Source organism: Xenopus tropicalis, chromosome 8 (genome assembly GCF_000004195.4).
Source record: "Xenopus tropicalis strain Nigerian chromosome 8, UCB_Xtro_10.0, whole genome shotgun sequence".
Lineage (NCBI taxonomy): Eukaryota > Metazoa > Chordata > Amphibia > Anura > Pipidae > Xenopus > Xenopus tropicalis.
Genome location: NC_030684.2, coordinates 115012856 through 115037387, shown reverse-complemented (window position 1 = coordinate 115037387; position 24532 = coordinate 115012856). Strand labels below are relative to the sequence as shown.

The 24532-nt window shown below is 39.7% G+C and overlaps 2 protein-coding genes across 4 annotated transcripts in view; both read right to left on the bottom strand.

Annotated features, from left to right (window-relative positions):
- Positions 1-875: 875 nt before the first annotated feature.
- rad51 (RAD51 recombinase) lies at positions 876-9748 on the bottom strand. Of its 3 annotated transcripts, NM_001016393.3 has the most exon segments (11): positions 887-1676; positions 1778-1899; positions 2216-2345; positions 3058-3171; positions 3813-3907; positions 6439-6530; positions 6799-6916; positions 7383-7520; positions 7950-8035; positions 8129-8661; positions 9643-9677. In NM_001016393.3, coding segments are annotated over 9 exon segments (1011 nt in total). In that variant the 5' UTR covers positions 8028-8035; positions 8129-8661; positions 9643-9677; the 3' UTR covers positions 887-1552.
- A 2806-nt stretch (positions 9749-12554) lies between these two features.
- knl1 (kinetochore scaffold 1) overlaps positions 12555-24532 on the bottom strand; it is a 36201-nt gene continuing 24223 nt past the window's right edge. The window contains 13 exon segments of the mRNA NM_001278759.1: positions 12555-13301; positions 15316-15438; positions 16701-16819; positions 17580-17689; positions 18047-18115; positions 18360-18460; positions 20427-20528; positions 21203-21242; positions 21789-21866; positions 22599-22686; positions 23172-23288; positions 23394-23484; positions 24010-24125. Of these exon segments, the coding sequence (NP_001265688.1) occupies positions 13205-13301; positions 15316-15438; positions 16701-16819; positions 17580-17689; positions 18047-18115; positions 18360-18460; positions 20427-20528; positions 21203-21242; positions 21789-21866; positions 22599-22686; positions 23172-23288; positions 23394-23484; positions 24010-24125 (1251 nt within the window). The 3' untranslated portion in view covers positions 12555-13204.

Below are 24532 nucleotides of genomic sequence, written 5' to 3'. Positions count from 1 at the left end.
TTTAAAAATCCCAGCTGTCAATCATATATTGCTTGCCCCGCCTCTATGCCTTAGGGGTGGGGCAGACAGTTACTTTCACTTTCAATTCAGAACCTCTTAGATGTCACTGCACTCCTCACATTCCCCCTCCCTTCGCACCACGTAATTTTGTAACCAGTGCACGGACATGGGCATTAGGTCCCCCCATACTGGCACACAAACAAGATTTTGGCAGGAAGCAATGCCTGTTTGGTGTCCACAAAATGGTGCCGGCCTGCTTGCTGCAACTGTGAATTCCAAGGCTTAAGAATATAATATTAAAATAATTTATATGGTGTAAGTAAAGTTTATTTTGCTTGACAAACACAATAGAAAACAATTTGTAATTATTTCTTAAGGTGACAGGTCCCCTTTAAAGAATGATGTCATGATTTTTATGGTGCAGTATTTATTACTAAATTACACTGTGTACATTGCAAATAATTCATTTTTAGCTGTAATATTGGTGTGTAGGTGCCATCTCAGTGCATTGTGCCTGAGTCTGAGCTTTCAGAAGGAGCCAGCGCTACACATTAGAACTGCTTTCAGGTAACCTATTGTTTCTCCTACTCCCATGTAACTGGAGCAGTCCTAAGCCGGACTTGGATTTCTTACTATTGACTGCTATTCTGATACCTACAGGGAGCTTCTATCTTGCCTTCCCATTGTTCTGCTGATCGCCTACAAACAGAATGGCTATGGTTGTCCTAGATCAGACTGCTCTCACCCTGCTGGTGCATCACAAGCATTGTGCATGTTTCATTGTGGCTTATTATAGTACCCGCTACAATTCATGAATTATAACGGATCACCTGATACCGAGAATCTTTGTAACCACAGAAAACCATGGGCGATGATGAAGCTTATATTGAAGATTATTTCCATCTATATACATTTATTCACATCATTTAACTAAAACAAAAAAATATATATTTTTCTTGAAACTCATCAGAAACACATTTATAACATGTATATTACAGACACAAATTAATTCCCTGGTACGTTGGAGGATTCCAATAGAGTTGGTGACAGAATTAGACTTTTCTCATACCATTACATTTGCCCATGGAGTTCCAGGCAACTTCTTCTTGACAGTTTGTATCCTGAAGTCTTTGTTAAGGTTCTGTATTGATGCTTTTACACAGTGGCACAGGGTCCCAGCTATGTACTTGCCTCCTGTGAAATGATGTGCTGTTGTATATGGACAGAGGTTGGAGCAGTACCAGGGGATATCCCATACATTACATATGGAAACAGGCCTTTGTATGTAGACCGATGAAGCAGTTTTACTTTAATAGATAGAGATGATGATTGCTGGCCGTCATCCTTGGCAGCAAGCAGTTCATTAGGCATCTCTTAAAGGCCATTGCATAGGAATCTTTCTTAAACAGTGTTGCCTATATACTTTAGGAGCTAGCCATTCCCAGCTGATCATTGACAAGGCACTTTTGGGGCCCTAGCCCCCTTCGGGAAGGACAGATCAGAAGTTATTGCATTAAAAGTTTTGTGCAGCAGAGCAGGTATTTTGCACTGCTCAGTCCTTGGCATCTCCCACCCCATCAGCATTAATTGCAAACATAGCCTCGGCTTCGGGGAGGCAGGGTGAGTCATAGATTTTGCAGATACGCGTTTCACCACGGCCTTTCCTCAGATATAACCTGCAGTAAGAATTGATTGGAAAAGTGAGCCTGGAGTTTTCCATACAAGTACAAATTCCCAGCCTAATACAAACAGTTACAACAAGTAAGGATTGCTTTACCGTGTAGTGGATGCGTGAGCTATAATATTTCCTCCAATGGGCTTCTTGGGATCAGCAGCAAACATGGCGGCCCCGTCTACTTGTGCAACCACCTGGTTTGTAATGACAACTGCCACACCAAACTTGAGTGAAAAAAAAAAAAAAAAAATTATTAGGCAAGATTTCTGCCCACTAATCAGTCTAAAGCAACTACAGATAGGACAGCTGTCAAAATATATAGCATCTAATCCTGCTAATCCTTCTGATCATTAATCTACATTTCCAATCATAGTTACATTCCAAAATGTAAAGAAAGTAGTCTGTTTGCCAGGCAGAAGTTTAGGGGTAAAAAACTAATCAGCACGCCAACAGCAGACTGGCACATTACAAGCTGACCAATCAAATAAGTCTCAGAGGTTACTGCTCTTCCATTTGTCTCATTGCATTGTCTTCTCTTACCTCATCTGCGAGTCGAAGTAGCATCCGAAGAAAGCGAGCCAAATGCATCTGTCGTGCTGAAAGCTCCCCTCTCCCAGAATAGTCAGTCCTATAGAGCGCTGTTGCACTGTCCACTATAAGAAGTGCATATCTGCGGAGAAATGGGTCAGGGATTAGTCATTCAAAAGTAAGTAATGTACATGTAAAACTAGATGTTAACTGTTATGTTACTATGTTCATCAAAAGAGAAGTGTGAGAAGTTTGGGGGACATGGGAAGAGTAAGGGGGTCAGGTGGCAGAAGGCCACAACTTCCTACTGTCCTGGAATATAAAAGCTTAACTAAACAAATAGGCTAGAAATTACTTTATGTTCTGGGTTTCTGTTCCAGCCCGAGGCAACCACAGCCCTTTAACAATGAAGATCTGTGCCTCCAAAGATGCCCCCATTAGTTCCCCATCTTCTTTTCAGCTGCTTTACTACACATTTTATGGTTGAACGTGATGGACGTACGTCTTTTTTCAACCCAACTTACTATGTTACTATGTAGATCATTCCAAACTGCATGGGGTACCAGCAATTGTGGCTGGTAGATTATACAGGCTGGCCAAACCAATAAACCATAGATTGCACAACAAAACACTGAATGAGACTTTTCTCAAGGAAATATCTGCTACCCTGTCATATTTTTGTCAGTTTTACACTACCATCTACCAAACTTAATAGAAAACATTTATTCATTATTATTGCTGTCAATCTTCATACTAAAAGCAAACTTTATTAGCAACCATTAGTCTATAACACACATCCTACAGAGGAAGAAAACATACAGGCTTTGCTTTATGCAGGTGGCAGATGTAATTACCTTGACTCTGCCATCATGGCCGACGCTTGGTACAAGAGCTGGGTCTGATGGTCGGTGTTGAAGGCACGAGCATAAGCAACATTGTCAAGAACATCACTTCCCGACAATCCATATCTAGAGTAAAGGACGACATTAATACAACGGATAGTGTCAGGGAACTTTATTTCCCTCACAGAATATTTTACATATCTATCTGCAAATGGGTCAAAATATTACTGCTGTCGAGCACAATGGAAAATATTTTCTGGGACCACTCGGGCTGCCAGACTTACAGTTTGGGAACCACATCTATAGCATGCCAGACTGAGGGAAGTCGCAGTGATGTCTGAACAACCCCCCTACACAGTCCAATTGCCTGGATATCATACAAATCACTCTATGGATCAGTCAATAGAATACAATGCGATTTGAAGACACGGAGGACCAAAGTGCATCAGGTCAACTTATTGGCATGCACAAGATTTTGTCTCATGCAGATTGTCAAACAGTCTGATTTTATTGATTGCCCCATTAACTGAGATGTGATTGTAAGATGAAATTGTCCCACATGCGGCCAGCATAACACTTTCATTATATTTATAATTTGTGGCCTAACCATTTCAGAAGAAAGTGTATTTCATTATTCATCTTTTTTTAGTTTCTTTCTTTGAATGCAACATTATTTCTTTCTAAGTATACCGGTTCAATTGAGGTTGAGGGGAGGCCACAAAGATCATTTTTGTGCAGAACGTGAACAAGCAGATTTAAGAAAGTACCTTTCAGCCACAGCGAGCAAACGTTCAGGACGAAACGTTCCTTCTGTATCAATGTACATAGCCTTTCCTTCACCACCACCTCTATCAATGGGAAGCTGGAAACAAACAAAAACAACTTACACAGTGATCATAACAAGGAAATGGTGGCCAAATACTGTGTATACAGTTGACAATGCCACTACAAAACTACTAGGCAACTCAGCTGGACATAAAGATGCCTATGTAACTGCACTGCAATGTTATTCAAGACTGGTGCCCTTTAATCCTAGTTTTAAGCAATCTGGTGAGGAGCCCATATGTGCTTTGCCACAGGGTCATTCCATCATATACATTATGGCATAAGATTCACATGAAATTCTGACACTAGTAATAGGATATTGCACTGTTTTACAAGCAGTCCTTGGCAGCTCATTGCCAGCTGAATGAGTGCTAGCCATTTGTGCTTTGCTATAGGAAGGTGCCAGTATTACTCACCAATCACACTGGGCTGGAGGTGCTGTGATCCATTAATCTGCTAAAGCACTGTTTTCATTTGTACCCCAGCCCAGTATGACCAAAGGAAACACATTGGCTGCCTTCTGTCAGGATCGTCTAACAAGTACCGTCAAGTAGTGTGGGAAGGCTTATGTGAACTTTTCTAGGGAAAAATGTACTGCAAATTATTTTATAGCAATCACATATCAATCTAAATCACAAATTATTACTCTATAGGAATACAGTGTGCTATAATCATATGATTTTTATCCATTCTTATTGCTGTAGGGGAGTCATTTAAGAGAACAAATACTCTTGGACCAATGATTTCTAGGTTAGAGTGGGTGAGAAGTCATTTAGATTGCAGTAAACCTAATAAATCAGCCAGGATCTATGGAAAAGGCACAAAATGCAGAAGTGTCCACATGCACCACAGCAGATCTGCAAATGATTGTTAGTAGGAGACTGGCCTCCTTATTTGAGAAATGCTGGCTTTATAGCCATATTGATTCCTATTATTCATAAATGCTACACAAAAGGATTTCCAAGCTATGACTTTCTGTAATCTAACTACAACTCCAAGGTGAAGTTCTTGTGTTCAGGACTAATTGTTCACCAGTAGCTAAAATGCCTTGCACTGGGTTATCTACAGTCATATGAAAACGTTTGGGATCCCCTCTTAATTCTTTGGAGTTTTGTTTATCATTGGCTGAGCTTTCAAAGTAGCAACTTCCTTTTAATATATAACATGCTTTATGGAAACAGTAGTATTCCAGCAGTGACAAAGTTTATTGGGTTAACAGAAAACATGCATCATAACGAAATTAGACAGGTGCATAAATATGGGCACCCCAACAGAGATATTACATCAATACTTAGCTGAGCCTCCTTTTGCAAATGTAACAGCCTCTAGTAGCCTCCTATAGCCTTTGATGAGTGTCTGGATTCTGGATGGCAGTATTTTTGACCATTCGTCCATACAAAATCTCTCTAGTTCAGTTAAATTTGATGGCTGCCGAGCATGGACAGCTTGCTTTAAATCATCCTATAGATTTTCGATGATATTCAAGACGGGGGGCTGTGACGGCCATTCCAGAATATTGTACTTGTCCCTCTGCATAAATGCCTTTGTAGGGTTTCCAACTGTGTTTAGGGTCATTGTCTTGTTGGAATATCCAGCCCTTGTGTAACTTCAACTTTGTGACTGATGTTTAAACATTATCCTGAAGAATTTGTTGATACTGGGTTGAATTCATCAGACCCTCGACTTTAAGAAGGGCCCAGTCCCTGAACTAGCCACACAGCATGATGGAACCTGCACCAAATTTGACAGAAGGTAGCAGGTGTTTTTCTTGGAATGCAGTTTTCTTCTTCCGCCATGCAAAGCACTTTTTGTCATGTCCAAATAACTCCATTTTTGTCTCATCAGTCCAAAGAACTTTGTTCCATAATGACTGTGGCTTGCCTAAATGAGCTTTTGCATACAAGCGGCTCTGTTTGTGGCATGAGTGCAGAAAGGGCTTCTTTCTCATCACCCTGCCATACAGATGTTCTTTGTGCAAATTGTGCTGAATGGTAGAACGATGTACAGATATGCCATCTGCAGCAAGATGTTCTTGCAGGGTCTTTGGAGGTGATCTTTGGGGATGCCAAATAAAAACTGTGATTGGCTATTTGGTAGCCCCATGGACTGATGGCCAGCAGAAGACTCTGCTTGGAATAAAACTGTGTCTCTATGCTTCCAAAACTAAACTAAACTAAACTAAACTAAAATGGACACCTACTTTGAGACCACTGGGAGCAACATCAAAGGGGGTGGCGAGCAATATGTTGCTTATGAGCCACTGGTTGGGGATCACTGCCCTAAACCATGATACTGAACAATCTTTGTTTTCAGATCTTTTGCGAGTTGCTTTGAAGATCCCATGCTGTCACTCTTAAGAGGAGAGTCAACTGGCCATTTTAAATACCTTTTAAATAATCTTTGTTCAGAAAACACCCCAGTACTCATATGTTCCTGGGAAATAAGACATACCACTTCTCTTTGTTGTTGGAAGGGGAGTAAATTATTATGCAGGATGAAAGGGGTTCTCATACTTTTTCATATGACTGTATAACTTAGGGCTTTGTAGGGTGCAGAAGGACTCCTTACCTGACAGGTGACAGCCAGGGTGTGACACAGCTGAGTCTTCCCAGTGCGAAACTCACCAAACATCTCTGTGATAGAGCCCGTTTCAATGCCCCCTAGTGGAAAAAAAAGAATTTGCTTTTTATTAACTGAATTACATTTTTCATGCATTACATTTAAACATTAAGGCTCATATGGCCCTGATATAAAGGGTTCCTGCTGGACACACCCGTAATAGGTGCCAGCAACAGTGTTATTCACAAGAAACAAACATTATTTGTAGAAACCCAGGTTTTTAGACAATTGCAAGAAAACAGAAATAGCTTCCTATAGTGTTAATTACATTATAACCATAACCAAGACAAAGTGTAACAGAGGCTGCACCTTGCAGAAGCTTGTCGAGCTCTTTGGAGCCAGTACTAATCTGTATGATTTCAGAGCGCCTCTGGTGAAACTCTGTGGCTGTAGTGAATCCCATGGGCACCAGTTTGGCGGCTTCTGCCTTAAATATAAGCAAAACACATACAATTTCACTGTTAGCATTTCACAATCACCCACTGTAAATATAACCCACATGGTCAATCTTGCGTCCCTCCTGGGCACAAGGAGAATGACAAAGAATAATATATATATGAATTACCATCCCAAAGGTCTACAAGGATGATTGGGCATGTTATTGCCGTAAAGGGCAAGTTTTTCAAAGGAAAATGCAATCTCATAAATATTACATATATCTATTATGCAGTACAACACAAATAAGCAAGGATTCACTGCTTATTGATTGACTATTAATGCACAGAGTTAGCCAGCCCTTACCAACACTATTCAGGTAGGCACAAGGGAATAAGTAGGTGTTTCATGTAAGATACTTTTACTGAATAAGAAACCATTTCTGTAATGATTTTGGCTCTTTACACACAGAAGGGGCAACCTTTTCACATGAGTAAAGGTCCATTTGATGAACTTACCAGGATCTTTTCAGCTTTAGCCTCACTAATGCCTTTGATATTGATCAGTTCCTTCTTTGGAGCATAAGCCACTGCTTCTACTGTGTGGAACCCAGCTTCCTCTAGTTTCTTGACATCATTTGCATTTATCCCACATTGCTGTTGGTAAGGGAGACTTAAGTCAGAAACGATCCAATAACTACTAAAACTTAACCAATTGGAAATTAGATTGCAAGCTATTTAGGAGTGTAACTGACAGTATGCAGAGGCAGATGCATTTAAATACCATCAACAACATCAAAGGGATTTAGGAAAAAACATGCAAATTAAAGCTACAAACAGATATCTATACAAAAATCTGATTCAAAGTAACTTTTTGATATACGTTTATTAAACATTTTCAATGGATTTAAAGTGCTATCTGGTTGTTTATTCACTGCATTACTGAATCTGGCTCCTAAAACAATGTAGAAGAGGACCAAACAGCCCCCCACCAGCCCAATAAAGAGTGAGTTGTCTATGGCATCTTACAGCAGCCCCTCTGGCATTTGCCAGAATTCACAGATGGCCAGTCTGGGCCGGTTTTACCTCCAGTCGGGATATTGCCTGTGGCCCAAAATTCTCCTCTTCTGTGGCTTCTGCTTCATAGTGAGCTTGCATGGCCATTTTAATCACTGAACAAAAACAGAGTAAAAGGTCTTGCTTAGTATATAACCATGAGTCTCTTACTGTAGTATACAACAGATAAATGCAACAAAACCAAAGACCTTGTACACACAAACGGTATTGTGTTCTGCCTCTCTAAATTCCTTCTTGGTTTTCATCAGCTGGTGGACTGTAAGAGCACTTAGAGTGATGGACCAGGAACTTAGCACCAGGTGTGTTCCACTGACAAATATTGGGGCATGTTATTCATTTGTTTGGAATGCAGCAGTACATATACACTGCTACTGATGCAATTATAACACATCTTTAAATAAAAAGGAAATTCTCAAATATGAGAATATTTAAAAGTGTGCTCCGGAGGAAGGACAGTTATTCAAGGGGTAAATTCCTTATCCTGAGGGGTCCTTCCAATGAGATGGTTCTTGCAGATAAAGTTCATACCAGCACTGTCACTTTACTGTACAGGGCTTTGGAGGGAGCAGCAGAGTGCCATGTTCCAGTCTGATCAATGACAGGGAGCAGGCTTCTGATTGGAGGGGGCTTCTGTGTAGGGCATTACCCCTGCAGTGTTCCTCTTGTCTCAAAAACTCAAAAAAATCAAAAGTGCTCAGGGATCCTTTAGCTGCATATTTACCTTTAGGGTACAAAAAAGAATATTTTTTTGCAATAACATGATACGGTTTACTTGCTAACTGATATATTTGTGAGTATGCAAGGTTTTGGGGGGAAAAAGCATTGCGGGCAGCACAAGCAGTGATTTGGAGTAGTTAGGAGTGGTACCAACCATCACTTGCTGCAGCAGTAACTGAAAATAATCACTTGTGGAACCCCTTGTCAGGAGACTGTCTATTGGACAGACAAAAGCCCCCACAGAGGGGTACAAAACAAGTACAGAAGACTTATAAGGGGTAATGCAATAAATGTCGATAGTAAACATCTTTGCCCACATCTAGTTACCCATAGCAACGAGAGGTTTGTTTTTTAAAGAGCTGCCGCACTACATGCTTCCTGTCAATCAGCTGTTACTAGGCAAGTAGCACATTGTTAGCAGGCTCATTATGTACCACAGGAATACCCAGCGCTCCCACTATTGGCAGCCACACTTTCTATGGGTGATAGACACATCTGTAGTAAAGCAGTAGCCGGAGGCACAGCAGGTAGGCCATGTCTGATTGTTGACCTTCCCCCCCAGGCCAAGCCAGTGTCTTCCGCCCGTGGTACCGCTCAAACACTACAGTAGGGAGGCGCAGGGAATTGTCCAGGAACTACAACTCCCATAGTTTCCCCAGGATAATCGCCTGCAGCAGCAAGTCAGGAATTTTTAAAAAAGTATATAATACAGCCTGGCAACCCCCACCCCACTGCCTGGCAACCCCCACCCCACTGTCTGTTCCTATAGTCACTTGCGTATGAGCCAGGATCCCCTATACAGTGTGTAGCTTCAGTTACAGCGCTACCTGTTACACAACAGCAGATAGGCTCCCCTTTACACTACATGGGCTCGCCAGCAGCCAGAGAGCAGGTCCCACTCCCCCTCAGGGGCAGAAGCGCCAGGTTCCGTACCCACTAAGAACCCTCAGGCAGCAAGAACGTCTACCCAGTATCAGCCACTCACCCAGCTGTTCCACAGGCCCAGTCCGAAACTCCCGCCGAACCCTGCGTGCTACGTCACACGTCTAGCACCGCCTACTTGAGAGTCTGTCCGCCAGTCGCTGTAGCTTACGGGAATTCTGGGTCCTGGCGCCGAAGGGTAATGTCTATCCATGCCTAATCCGGAAGTGCCCGACTCAAAAGCATTATTATGGGCAGAGTAGATAGAAGAGTAAAGGTGGCCATAAACTATAGGCCAGGACAGGGGCAGTTTTACCAGCAAACAATGTCTAGACCTCACCCACGATTAAGAAGTCTAAGGGGCATATTTATTAACCTATGTGAAACTAATTCGCCAAAAAAACAGCATAAAAAGTTGTGTAAAATAAACAGAGAAAAGCCATCTTAATGCCAGATTTTTTTCCATAAGTTTCAGTGGAAGAAAAAACACATTAAACAATTCCGCTGATTTTACGCCGCTTTTACACGGCGAAGCCTGGCGAATTTTCTCGCTGTTTTTTACACAGCAAAATAAATATGCCCCTAAGGGGCATGAAGCATTACCGGCGATGTTGCCCAGGGCAACCAATCAGGCATTAGATTTCAATAGTTAGAAAACCAAAGCAAAGCATCTGATTGGCTGCTACAAACAACTTCACCATTAATGTTTTACTCCACTTTTTACACAGCATGATAAATATACCCCTAAGTAGTTCAGGTGGCTCCTCAAACAGTAGTAAGGTTTCGCCACTCCCAGTATAATAGTACAGTGTTGCAAACAGAGAGAGCCTTTCTGTCAAACAATTCAATGGTTTGCTGTTTGACAGAAAGTCTCTCCAGTAGACTATTTGCAACACAGGCAGTTTTAGACTAGGGCACCAGAATCTTAGGGCCTTTCCTGAAGTAACGTGTAATGTAAATGTGGTAGTGTTCACCTTGGTTTAAAGAAGGAGCAGTATTCTAAGGTAGTTTGTAGCATTAATTGTTTGAATATGTTTTTGTTCTGCAAGTCTTAAGGTGGCCATACACGAAGCAATTTTCAATCTTTGCACAAAAGATTGTTCCTACCCTCCACTGACGTTCAGGGCTGAATCGTCAGATATGGAGGTAGAAACAATAGAAATTCTACCTTCACCTGCCGATTCAGCCCTGAACGTAGATTTGATCAAAATCTTTTAACCTGGCCGATCGACAAGCCGCAGCCTTGTTGATCCACCATACACACACCGAATATCGTACGAAACAAGGTTTCATAAAATATCATCGGTGTGTATATGGCCAGCTTTAGGCTTGGAATGTCAACTTCTGCCTAGTTGCTAGGGCTTACCCTAGCAACCAGGCATCAGAATGGAAGATCAATAGCAGAAGTACAAAAATCAAAAGCTGTGCAATGCTATTCAACTGTGTATGCTCCCATCTGCACCTGAATGGTGGTCAATGCAAACTTCTCCAAGCCATGGGGCCCTTACTCAATGGTGATGGAAAGTGCATGTATTCAAATTGCAACTTAGATACACCAGGATATATTCAGATACAGATCTGCCCAGTTATAGTTACAACCCAGAGAAAAACGGAATTCATTTGCTCTGTGCAATTAGATGTGTCTGAAATGTAGGAATATTGTAGGGGGTGGAAAAAAAAGTCTATGTGTAACGGCCCTAAAAATTGGCAGTGGCTTAGAGGGGATCTAGACGCAAAAACAAATTGGGCACAGGGAAAGATGAAATTCAGCATTTATTAGGGTGAAGACACATGGAGCTACTTAGTAGCAGCTACTTTTTCACAGCTACTAAATGCCAGAAAATACCCTGCCATAGACAATTCTTAGAATTGCCTAAGTAAAATGATCAGCATTATCTGTTTTAGAAGCCGTGACAGTCTTCAACCTATGATCTCTCTGAAACTACAAGCAGCACTGCCATGCACTGTATATTAAGTCACATTCATTTGGTTTCACAAAGGGACATATTTATCTATGTGTAAAAGCAGATCATGCCACATTCTCCCAGAGCAAAATTCCACCAGGATTTTTGAAGATCATAAATGCTCACTCTCACCCTTTGATAAATATGCACCTGAAGATATGATCTTATTATGGAACATTTGACATGCATGGTATTCTTCTTAGAAGAGCAAAGTTATAGGGGATACAATTAAGATGCCTAATTCTATGCAAAGTCTGTATAAACATTTGGCAAGTGAGAACTCACTAAAGCCAGCAATACATACCCTGATTTAGTTGGACAAATCTGACCAATAGCAGCCACACTGCCTGACTGGGGGCATATATTTTAGCTCAGAAACAGACCATCCTTTGATACTGTCAGATCTCAGCTTACCCATCAGAACTGTACATTTCATCTGCCAATGCACTTCTTAATTCCATGAGATGAAGCTTTTAAACATTGCTTAACATATAGACTTGTGTGTATTGCATACATTATTTTTTAGGCCATTGCACCTAAACATGAAGGTTATGGGTACTTGATACAATCGCCAATTTTGCATCACCGTAAACTGCACTAAATTACGGTTATCCCACAGGTTGATCAGTCAGCCACCCTAGGACTGCAGGAAAGGAGATTTCACCAAGAGCACAGAAAGGGTTTCTTTACTATATGAACATGAAAGTTATCAAAGTCACTGCCTGTAAAAGTGGAAATGAGCTATTCATTCTGGAGTTCAGAAGAGGTAGGACGCATTGCTAATGGATCAGGGTATATATAATGAGTTGTTAATAAGTAGTGATCAACCCAGGAGCAAACCCATTGCTATTTTGGCACCAGGATTAAAGTTTCCTGCCTGTTAGGCTAATGCTTGCGAATGGTTTGCTTCATTGGACTTCTGTTATTTCCAGCCTTTTCTCTGGTATTGTTATAATTTGGGCTTCAATCAATTTAAAATGTAAACCATTTAGATTTAATGCCAAATCAAATTGCACAACAGACAGCGCTTTATTAAAGCTCCAATGTACATTAACCAAACAACAATTTAAAGAACACTAAAATATTAAAAGAAAGGTCAAACTCAGCCTCTGCATCACAATGGCACAAGGGCCAATATACACACACAGTAGAAACTGGGCAGGCTTTAAATTCTTAGTATATAACATTCATCTTATTATAATGTTTTAAAAAAATGTTGGAAGGGAAGCACTCTACAAAGTTATGGGTTTATTGCTAATACTGGGCTTTATTTACACTGCCAGTGTTTAAAACCAGTTAATTTGAAGCTCAAAATAAAGCCTTTTATAAATAAATAACCATATGTTGCATTACATGTACTACACTTATATTTAAATAGTGAGTAATATGCATGTAAAACTAATAAGATTAGGCTGACCACACCTTTCTTAAAACATTTAATTAGAAAACATGAAAATATTTGCAAGATTTACAAACAATATAAAACAATATATACACTCCAAGCTATATACACAGTAGGCACATCAGTTGTATGTGTGCAAATGAGCTTTATCGCTTTCTGAATCCTTCCAGCTCCACAGAAAAAACAGCTGATCCTTCCATCTACATCCAGGGCACTGTGACAATGGCAGTACGTCCAGTGTCCGTTTGTACAAAATAAATTTACACAAGAAGATGCTGATGGATATGACGCACTGCTCTCTTCAGGTACCACAGACCAACAGGAACTTTTGATAGAACGGCAGAAATATTGCTATGGCTGGAAAAAATTAAAGCAAACCATATATTAGTTCAGGGGCAAACAAAGCAATATAAGTTATTCTATATTGTATAGAGCATACCTCTATCAAAAGCTCATTCTCTTGTTGCAGTTAAGGGCAATGGTACATGGGGTGTATTGTGACCCAAGGCAAAGCAGGGCCAAGTGTGCACATGGTGACAAGCGGGAGAGCAGAGAATTGCAAAAACCGGGAACATCGGAGATCCTACAGGGCCCCGAACTAAGGTTAGACAGAGCAAAGAGGTACGTGTCTAGTTAACAACCCCCCCACTGCACCCTAGACACATGGCTCTTCTGTCCCTGGCCCACAGTAAATCTTTGCTACTGTGGGCAACAATATGTCTCTGGTCTGCTTCCCACCAGCAGTAATGCATGCAACACAATGTAGCGTGATGTTTCCTCCTGAGGCGACTTGGTAACCCTATATGGACAGCTGGCCTGCAGGAGGTGCTGCTTGGAGCAAAACTGTGCCTCCAAAACGTATCTCCAAGCTACAAATGTAAAAATAAGCACCTACTTTAAGGCCACTGGGAGCAACATCAAAGGGGGTGGTGAGCAACATGTTGCCCCCAAGCCACTGGTTGGGGATCACTGCCCTAAGGAGTAGGAGCATCACATAGCTGAAGTGATTGTGTTTAGACAGGCAAAGCAAACATGGGGCCTCATGTTGCCTAGTTTGTGTAACGGCCAGGAAAGCATATGAATGAAATTCATCCCAACAGCTTTGTGAAGGCCCATAGTGTCAGTGTCCTTAACTATCTGTGCACTTCCTGGATTCCGTTATCGCTTGGGTTGGTGACTTTCAGCTACAGCTATTAGCAGTCTAAAATTCAAATATCTTAAAAAAAAAAAAACAAAAACAAAAAAAAAACCCCATTAAAATTAGAAACTGAGTATAAATTGAAAAAGTGCTCTGAGAAGCACCTAGAGTAAATCTGCATCAACTCATTTTTTGGTATTTAGATCCCCTTTAAGGGAGGGGTTAAAGCAAATTACAATACAAATTATATTGTGGTGTTTTGCCTCAGCAAATAAAGATACAAAACACCAGGAACAGTCTAAGAAAAACTATGAAAAGAGCATCCATTATGGTAAAATGACCATGTCTGTCTGTGCCATTACATAAAGCCTGGCAAGGACAGACTGCTAGAAAATGCCCTGTGGTACAAACCATTTAAGAACAAGGCGCAGTATGAGAGATATATGCAAGCCTACATGCATGTACCTACCCCCCCCGACAACATGGACACCATAGCCAGAGATAAAAATGTGAGGTGTGGCCTACTATTGGGGAGTCTTTTCAACCCCAAGCGCATTTAAGTACAGGCATGGCTCGGCTTTCCAGAGTATGGATAGAATACATTTAGCTGCACTGGGGATTCATATAAGCCTTAACGAAAATCATAATAAAGTGACAGACTCATGTTTAAATTAAGGGGAAATTCACCGTCACATATGAAACCTACAATAAGTCAATTCATCTGGTTGCCTGTAGACTTCAGGTCATACTGCATACTCAACACCAGAATAATGGAGAAGGGAGTCAACATCCTCCTCCCTTACCAACAGATGATTATCCGTTTTGCTTAGTATTTAGGTTAAGGATATAAATATTAACAACAAATTTAAATTCGAAATACATTTATTTTGCAAAGCACAATTAGGTTCATTTAAAAGGAGAAGGAAGGCTACTTAGGCATTTTATTGCCAAAAGATTAGTCACAATAGCGCAAGCTAGAACGCAATATTTATTCTGCAGAATGCTTCACCATATGCAAGTAAACAGCCATAGAATAGAAGGAAAGAAATGTGTTTCTTTTCGCTAAGGAATGGCTGTTTATGTCAGTATTTACCTTTCTGATAAAAAATACTTAGTTTTTACCTTTTGACTGAAAGTGAACATCCCCTTTCAGGTGAACGGCTTACAAAATGGTATATAAGACACCTGGCCCTTGTAAGAAAATTCATAGTTTACATTAACAGTTTGACTTACCCTATATTCCCAATGTGATTCCGAAATGTGAACGTGAGAGGGAGTGTTGGATAGGATTCAGAGAGATTTATTATCAGCTCAAATTTTGCATAAGCTAAAGAGCTTGAAAATAGGAGTTTTACCCTGCAAAAACAGAATCATAATTAGGGCCTTCTATGGAATCATTTCATTTACAGCCTGTCTCAAGGGCTCAAAAACCATTCAGCATTTTGGGCTTTCCTGGACCCTTTGCCAAGCATTTGCATACAGTCCCCCTGCATAATTTACTCCAGCAAACAAAACAGAGGATGAATGGGCAGGGGGTGTATACCTTGCAAGGACCCAATATGGAATTAGCTTCAATTTATCGGTTTAGCTCAAGAAATAACAAAAGGCATGTTCAACATAAGCCCTATTCATTGAACTCATCTTGAACAAGGGGCTATACTGTCCCTTTAAAGGAAAACTATACCCCCAGAATGAATACTTAACCAACACATAGTTTATATTATGTTAAGTGACCTATTAAAGAATCTCGCCAAACTGGAATATATATATCCGTAAATATTGCCCTTTTACATCCTTTCCTTTGAGCCGCAATTTAGTGATGGGCTGTGTGCCCCCTCAGAGATCACATGACCAGAAATAATGCAGCTCTGACGGTAACAGGAAGTATTGTGGGAGTAAAAGTCAGAACTCTGTCCATTAATTGGCTGATGTGGCCTAGCATGTATGTGTGCCTTGGCTTGTTTGTGTGCACTGTGACTCCAATGATCCCAGGGGGCAGAAATTAATTCTTAAAATGGCAATTTTTTTTATTTAGGATTACCCAATAGCACATACTACTAAAAAAAAGTATATTTTTATGAAAATTGTTTAGATGAAGCAGGGTTTTACATATGAGTTTGTTTATGCAATATATTTTTATAGAGACCCACATTGTTTGGGGGGTATAGTTTTCCTTTATGTAAATCCTTCATTTATAGTGTAAATGGGTACTTTTACTAAAGTTACTAATTTGTTAAGCACAGCCCAGTGAATAGCTAACCTGGGACCAGGGCTCCTCTTCATTGAAAAATGCACTGGCCCAGGGTACTTTTCCAATGAGGGCTGCCATCTTTAGTCCGTTCCCATCAGCCCCCTGGCTGTCCAAAACTGCACACATAAGCAGTATCGTACCATTGGAAATGTTACTATACTACACATGCATATGGTTCTATAAAAGGTCACTAGAAGTAGTACCCTGGGTCTATTTCGTGAAGAGAACCATGGACCAGGGGGCTTTAAAAGAACAATATTAGCATGACACTTAAGATCACATGCTGATACAGATTTTAAACATGACAAAACAAAACCAAGAAACCATAGTTATATGCATATACAATCTGGTAAGATACCACACTCACTCTGTGCTCTCAACTTGTATCTTGAGGATATTATACTTGGCTCCCCATTTCATCAGATATTCAACCTCTTCTCCAAGTAAGCGGCATCTACTGGTGGCCAGAGACAGGTCAAATAACAGCTGCAGAGAAGTTAGGATGACTCATTAAAAAATACATTGCTTGAATGTTTTTTCTTTTTTTTAGCTAATTATTATACAGTTAATCTGGCATTTGTTATGTTTTTCTTTCCTGGCCCACCTTTTTAAGAGGTCAGTGACCCCTATAAACTTTACAGTTTCTTTTTTTACTCCTTTATATGATGTCACACATAGTAGTGGCAGCAGACTTAACTCCTATTGGCTGTGTCTCCTGTCAGTCTGAAACTGCTTCATGTGCCTGTGACAAACTGCTACAAATCTACCATAACAGTATGTTAGATTTCTGATATAATAAATCTGTTTGCCTATGCTTTTGCAAGGGAGAAATTAACAAAGGACCTTTAAATTTATGCAACTGGTTAGTGTGCACAAGCAACAAATGAATTGGTCCAATAGGAAAAAAGTAAGGGTAAGTAAGCATATAGGAAGTTCTCAGTGTGTCAGGTTCAAAATAGGCCACTCCCATCCCTTCAGAGCGACAGTAAAAGGACTAATTTAACATTTATATAAAGTAGCTTTTACAGCCGCCTTTTTATTTATTTTTTAATGAAAAATTGATTTTCTAACATGCAGAGAGCTTTCCTGGTGGTTTAAAATGATTTGGACATTGAAGGTGAAAACCCCCTTTAATAAACAAAGACAAACATTTACTAACTAGCACAATACTGAATAAAGTTCATGATGAAGCTCATAAAATATCAGAAATATAACATTATAGAAAACCAAAATGTTATTGTTTTACCCGTGGCAGATCTTGCTGTGTCTTATACTTCTCATGAAAACATCCATTTTTCTCAATGAACTGCATTATTAATCTGTGTACCAGAAGAGACGATGGAGGGGCTGCTTCCTCTAAAAGAAAAAGGAGAACTTTAGCTTCCATAGCAAACTATACTAATATTACCACATGGAGGAGTGGCCTATCAACCAAGGGTGCATGATTTTTCACTAGGACCAAGTAGAGGCCAAGTCAGAATTATATCAAAATACAACTAAAACAGGCTTAACTGCAAAAGTGAAAACATTTGTAGTTTGCCTATAGCTTGTATAGGGTCAGCACCAATACAGATAGGAATTCAGGTCATTTATATAAAGGCAAGCTGAAGCAGATTTGATTTCTGTAGAATTCATTGAAATAATATCACTGCAAGAATTATAATGGATGTCTACAATAATTCTGTTACATATCTGCAATACAAATTCCCTTACCATTCAGCTGTGATTCAAAAGTCACCATGGACAATCGCCGACAGGGATTGTTAACAAAATGTTTACCATCTGGGGAAACACAAATATAGAAAATAAATGCAGACAGTCTTATTACATGGCATAGGAAGATACATTACATTGTGTACACAGACTGCTGAAATTATATATGACTATGCTGGGGGAAGTATACTATACAGGATAACAAAACATTACTATAATCAGAGAAAGGTTCATCCACCGGAGCAAGCAAAAAAGTGTTAGGCAGCCTAGTTATAGGCCTGCCACAAATATCCATCAGTTATTCCATACTTACCAACAACATCTTCAAACTTTATGCAAAGTTCAATGGAGTCATAGAGGAAAGTAAAAACGGCCTGATTCTCTGCCCAGTTATCCAAATCCCATTCTGTAAAGCTGAAATATTGACATGTTAGAATAAAAGAATCACCACAAAACAGAGCTAACACTGCTGATGTGTGCTGTAGATGAAACACTGGATGACTGAAACACAACTTCTGAATTGTGTTAAGAATGTGCAGATTGTGTTTGCAGGGCCCCTAAACCCACAGAGATAATTTACTCACTTGTATTGTTTAATAATCAATAGAAAAGCTCAACAAAATATGCGAAGATAAGAAACAAGGGGGAACAAAATAGACTAGCGTCTGGCAACTGGATTGATGCTTTTAGGTTTGGTTAAAAAGCTTTGCCAGTTTATTGAAACCCCTTTCAGTTGTGGACAATAAGAATTACTGCAAGTATTTAGCACCTGCCAAATGGTCACCAATAAACAAGGTCAGCTGTAACAGTTTGGGCATTGGGACAAGCAAGGCACACAAGAATAATGGCAGAAAGACTGAAGCACATTTTCCTTTGCAGTTCTACATACTGAAAATAGCTCAGAGTACAAAGGTAACCAGAAAGCAGGAGAGTAAAATATAGGGCATGTTACTGTCACTTACATAACTGAGTATGTGTGCCCTCAGCTAAGCCTAATTTCATTTTACCGCTATTATATGGCTTGCCAATGGTTTTATTACTCAGTCTGTGAGGTCTTGTGGCAGCTCCAGCTATTCAAAGATGCAGCTGGGGCAGTCCTGGCTGCCATCCAGAACACGGGCTTGACTAATTGGACAAATCTGACTGATGCTTGCTTTTGTCTGGCTTACGTTAAGTTGCCAGATCTGAAATCCACACTTCCTAATGAATACATGATGTGGACGCTGACTCAAAAGAGGCAACATTTCTACTGCTTTCACACAACTAACAGCTACAAACACATGATTGTTTTCAGACCCATCACAGCTGCTAACCTTTGGTACGTCTGCCCAGTGACTGTTCTTTCTAAATTCAGTTATGTTAGAGTCTTTCATACTGAACGTTAAGCCTAATCTTAGAGTTCCTTGCCACTGAACTACTTGGTGCTGGCAATAAATACGTGTTTACTCAGCAAGCACTTTAGCTCTTAGGTTTTCTATTCATATTGCAGTCTTCTGGCTGTAGTTTGCATGGGAATAATCACAGGAAACTGCAAAATCACAGGTGCTTATTCAAACATCGTGATTGGGCGAGTTAACGCCATGTTCACAAAACATGGATGTGCAATGAACTATAGTTTGATCAGAAACCACAACGGATGTTTCTGTGTGAATTCCCAAATTACTTTATACAGGAGCAGTCTGCAAAAAAATCCCACAAATATATATGCAGAGGGCCTTACACGAATGGCTCTGTGCGAAACAAAGCACCTATGTGTCCCATATAACAAACACTAATGTTGCCCAAGAATGAATGAGAGTGTCAAATGATTTACTTGGCACAGTTCAGCTGCTACCCAGGAAAAGAGCCACATTACTGCACCAACAGAACTGAGGCGAGCGTGCTTAATGCTCAGCCCAATAATAGGAACACTTTCCATGTCAGCCTCTAGGCAATCATGCTGTCAACACTAATGTTGGTCAAATATGTAACAATAAGACCTGTTTCATGTGTTTGGTTTTTTTTTCTTGGTATGTGTATTGCAGCCCACTGATCCAGCATATTCATGTACTACGGATATGGGTCAGTTTAGGAATCAGGCCAGTTGGATACTGAACAGGGCTGCCAGGTGTACAGTCACTTTCATGAACTATATAACACCATGATCTCACTATAAAGACATTTCTTGCTATCCAATAAAAATCCTCATTACCCAATAGAATACATCTTTTACACATGCACAAAATGTGCGCAATTCTCATTAATACTGATTATGTTTTTATGTTCCTTTTTGTTCTCTCTCCTCAACCAAGTGATGAAAAACAAAGCAGATGTTCTCCACTTTGACTGTTCAAACATGAAGGCAGATGGTAATATTGGCTAATTTTAATATGCTTCTTACTTGAATTCTTCCAACTGCTTGTCCAGCTTACTCGCCTCCTCCTGCAGGCAGCCAAGTTGTGTTAAAACCTTCTCCTTCCTCTCTTCAAGTTGTAAGCATCCTCTGTAAGGATATAGTATGCTTTGTTGGTGCCTCAGCATAGTTAGCATGTTGATACAATATAGTTGACTTTATTATGGTCAATATTATGGTCCAATTAATGTTAAGTAGTTAAAGTGAAATCCTGTGTAATTTAAATTTTTTATTGGCAGATGGACTTGTGGTTTATACCAGTATATTATATCGGTAGTGTATAATTGTAAAATTGTGAGAAATCTAATTGCTAAAACAGACTTTAAAAAGTTTAGGTCCTAAAGTCTACCACACTCCTTTGCAAATGGTCCATCTTTACACTCTATATACATAGTGTAGGTGTAAGTAAGTAAAAGAGAAAAGGGCTAGACAGGAAACAAAGTTACTAAATAAGACATAGGAGCAGGTTTATCAAAATGTGAAGCTCACCACAGTAAAATTCACCCACTCTCTATTTATTCCTATGGAATTTTTAGAAGCATATTTATCAAATGGTAAACTTTAACTCACCCACTGATAAATACACTACTAAAAATCATAAAGGAATTAATAGAGTGGGTGAATTATACTGTGGTGAGCTCTAATTTCATACATTGGTACATCCGCCCCATAGTAAGTGACAAAGGCACCATAATAAAGAACAATGCTGAAAACAAGAAGTATGGAATAAGCAACAAATGAGAAAAGTATGAAAATTATTATACCTTATGCCATTTGCTTCTTCTGTCTGCAGTTTTTCTAGTTCTATAATAAAAGGAAAATGTATAGCTTCATGGGTTTTAAGGCACCTCAACAGATCAAACAAATTGTAAGTAAAACGAAAGCAATGTAATGTAATAAAAGGCACTAAATTTGACCAGGAGCAGTAACCCATAGCAACCAAAAAGATGTTTGCTTTTAAACACGTGACCGGTAAATGCTTCCTGCTATGGGTTACTGCTCCTGGGTAAATTTAGTGTCTCTTATTAAATATGGGGGGGGGACCGATAGGTGCCCTTTAATACAGATATAACCTACCTCTACCTTTGCATAAGAAACTTTTGATAGGTGCACATTTTCATCAGCAGAACATTTATTAAACCGTAAACATGTCTCTGAACTTAAAGGCCATTTCCAGCATAAGTGAAATTTGGAATGCCCAGGTGCATCTTTGCAGCAGGGAAAAAGGCTACGTTATGAATTAGCATATATTTCTTTAAACCTATGACTTTAGCAGTGTGATCCCTGCTATCTTTTATGCTCCTTCCCAGCTATATCTTTCATTTATGAAGCAAGAACCTATTTGCATACCTGTCTGCAGCCCTCTCACGGTAGGATCCATATTTATCAGCTCCCCATTTCTGATGTCTTCATCCAGTTTGTCCATTTCTTAAAATTAAATAAATAGTATATTTGATATGCAGTGCAGAGTCTTTTCCCACTAGGCTACAAGCTGTCTGAATTATAGCCTACTGAGCATCAGGAAAAGTCTACCAATGGGCCACCATGGGAGTCTTCCTACAGAATATATTTAGAAACTAGAACTTTAAGGAATCTAACAAATAATATCATACAAATTATGAATTCTCTATATAAAAAAAATATGTAGAGAAATACATTGCTCTTCAGACAAATGTAATGTATACTATAAAAACAAAAACTTCAGAAAACTGCATCTTCAGAATTGTAAAAAGAAGTATAAAACATTCCGTCTGAGAATTAAATGTGTTTCCATATTTCTATGGCAAAGTGAGGTAAAACGGAGATATGCAAAGATATGATCATTTTGAAAATGTTCAAAGAGGACTAGGATTTGGGACCACTAAGGAATATTTTTCACAAGAAACTTTAGCAGATTTGAAGCATCGCGCTATTATCTTACTAATATAGTACATGTAAGCCTTATCTTTTAAAATCTTCTACAAAGACTCTAAACAGCCCCAAAATAACATATATTTCTCTTGTATTCAGTCTCATGTCCTTTCTAAATTATAAGCAGCTCAGCTGCAGCTCTTTCAGCTACTTCTTGGGCAGGAAGCTCCACCCATGTTTAACTCTTGATTTTGGGCTTTCCGAAGTTGCCTGAGGTTTCCTCGCGAGGCACTTGGATATTAAACTCACCCCTTTCCAGTTCAGAGATGCAATTATCTGTCTCTTCAAGAAACCTATCCACTTCATCCATTCTCGACTGCAGCTGCTCACACCGAGTCTGCAAGTTATACAGGAAACAAGTTAAAAGCCAGTTCACAAATTTTCAGACCATCTTTTCCTCAAACTCTAGTATTTCTGCTATCAACTGCACAGTCTCCTGAATTCCCAGTACTACCTGCACTAACACTAAACTGCTATCCACGAGGAGGAGGCATATGGATTTAAGGGAATGTCTCCATGTGACATATTAATATGAAGGGCGATACCCCTGCAGTAAGCACCAACCATTTGGCTTTTTTCGGTGTGCTACCACCATTTACGTGGATATGGTCTTATGGTTCTTGTGATAACATGGATGTGGATTAAAGTGGGCGTGATTTAAAAACTAGGAGTGGTCAACACTAGCTTGCATTATTAGCCCATCATTACGTAGGCCAGAAAAATTCTGTCCCTCTGTACCCTATAAGTTGGATAGCTTTGCTATAGATAAAAGAGACTCCTTAGCACTTACACAAGTGAGCAGTATACTTTGTTAGAATGTACCTGGGCTACATGAAGCAGCTTGCTGTACACAGCCACTTTCCTCTCATGAGCCAATACTTTACTTTTCTTAGAATAAGATGACTTCAGACTCTTTAGTTTTACTCCAAAATAGATCACCTGAATAAATATAAACAACAAATCATGTTGTCACATTCTGCACATCTTACTACATAAAAGGACGTGAAACATGCAATATTTGAAGGCGGTAGAAGGGATGCCTACCTCATCTTCTGAGCACATTTTCATGGCTTCCCATAGGAGGCTGTTTACTTGCATCAATGGTTTTTCTTGCATCTCTGCAAATGTCTTCAGTCTAAAAAGAAAGGAAGGGTTGGAAAATATGCTGTTATTATACTAAAGTATATCAAGTATCTGGCAACACAGCAAATGGACATACTTGTGCTTTCAATGCTTCATCCTGAAAAAAAATCTGTTGTGCGTACCGATCACTAATGGTTCAGTAGCTAGCGCTGCTGCATTACAGTACAGAGGTCCAGAGTTCAGTTTTAACCCAGGCATTATCTGCAAATATGTTTTCTGCATCTGCGTGGGATTCGTCTGGGTTTCCTCCCACACTCAATATTCAAGCAGGTTAAATGGCTACTGATGACACTATCCCTGCAGCGCTAGAATCTTTAGATTGTAAGCTCCACTGGAGCAGGGACTGATGTGAATAAAAACAAATCCCAAGCAGCAAATCGTCTACTTTATAAACAATAATAATCACCTAAAAGTACTAGCAATATATAACAATCAAAGAACCGAAGTGCCACAACAATTCTGTCATTTCTGCCCTGTTACCAATAACAATAATAGGAAAGACTAAAACAAAACATACTCCTGTATGATCTGGCCCAGAGCATGGCATTCTTCTTCATATACTTGGAGTTTAGGTTGATATATGTACTTGTCCAACAGGAGATCTTCTGCCGTTACAGCTTCTTTTGCTCTGTACTGGGGTAACAAAATAAAAACATTAAAAGTCAGATAAAGATAGATATTTTATTAATTTGGACACTGCAAAAAGCGAAGTATACAATATTCACAATTCATACAAAATGCCCACCATAACTTATGAGGCCTTCATTAAAGATCCATTTATAATGACACTTATTATGGACCAACTGATGGACTGACATAATCCTTCATGGATGCAGTCCAGAAATGGAATGTGTAATGGACTTAAATTTCAGGCAAAGCAAAACAGAGTTTTGCACTACTGGGCAGCACATCTGCCTTGCAGCACTGGGGTCCAGAGTTCAATCCCAACCAGGGCACTTTCTACAAGGAGTCTGTTGGTTTTCCCAGTGTCTGTGCGAGTTTCCTCGGGGTACTCAGGTTTCCTCCCACATTCCAAAAAC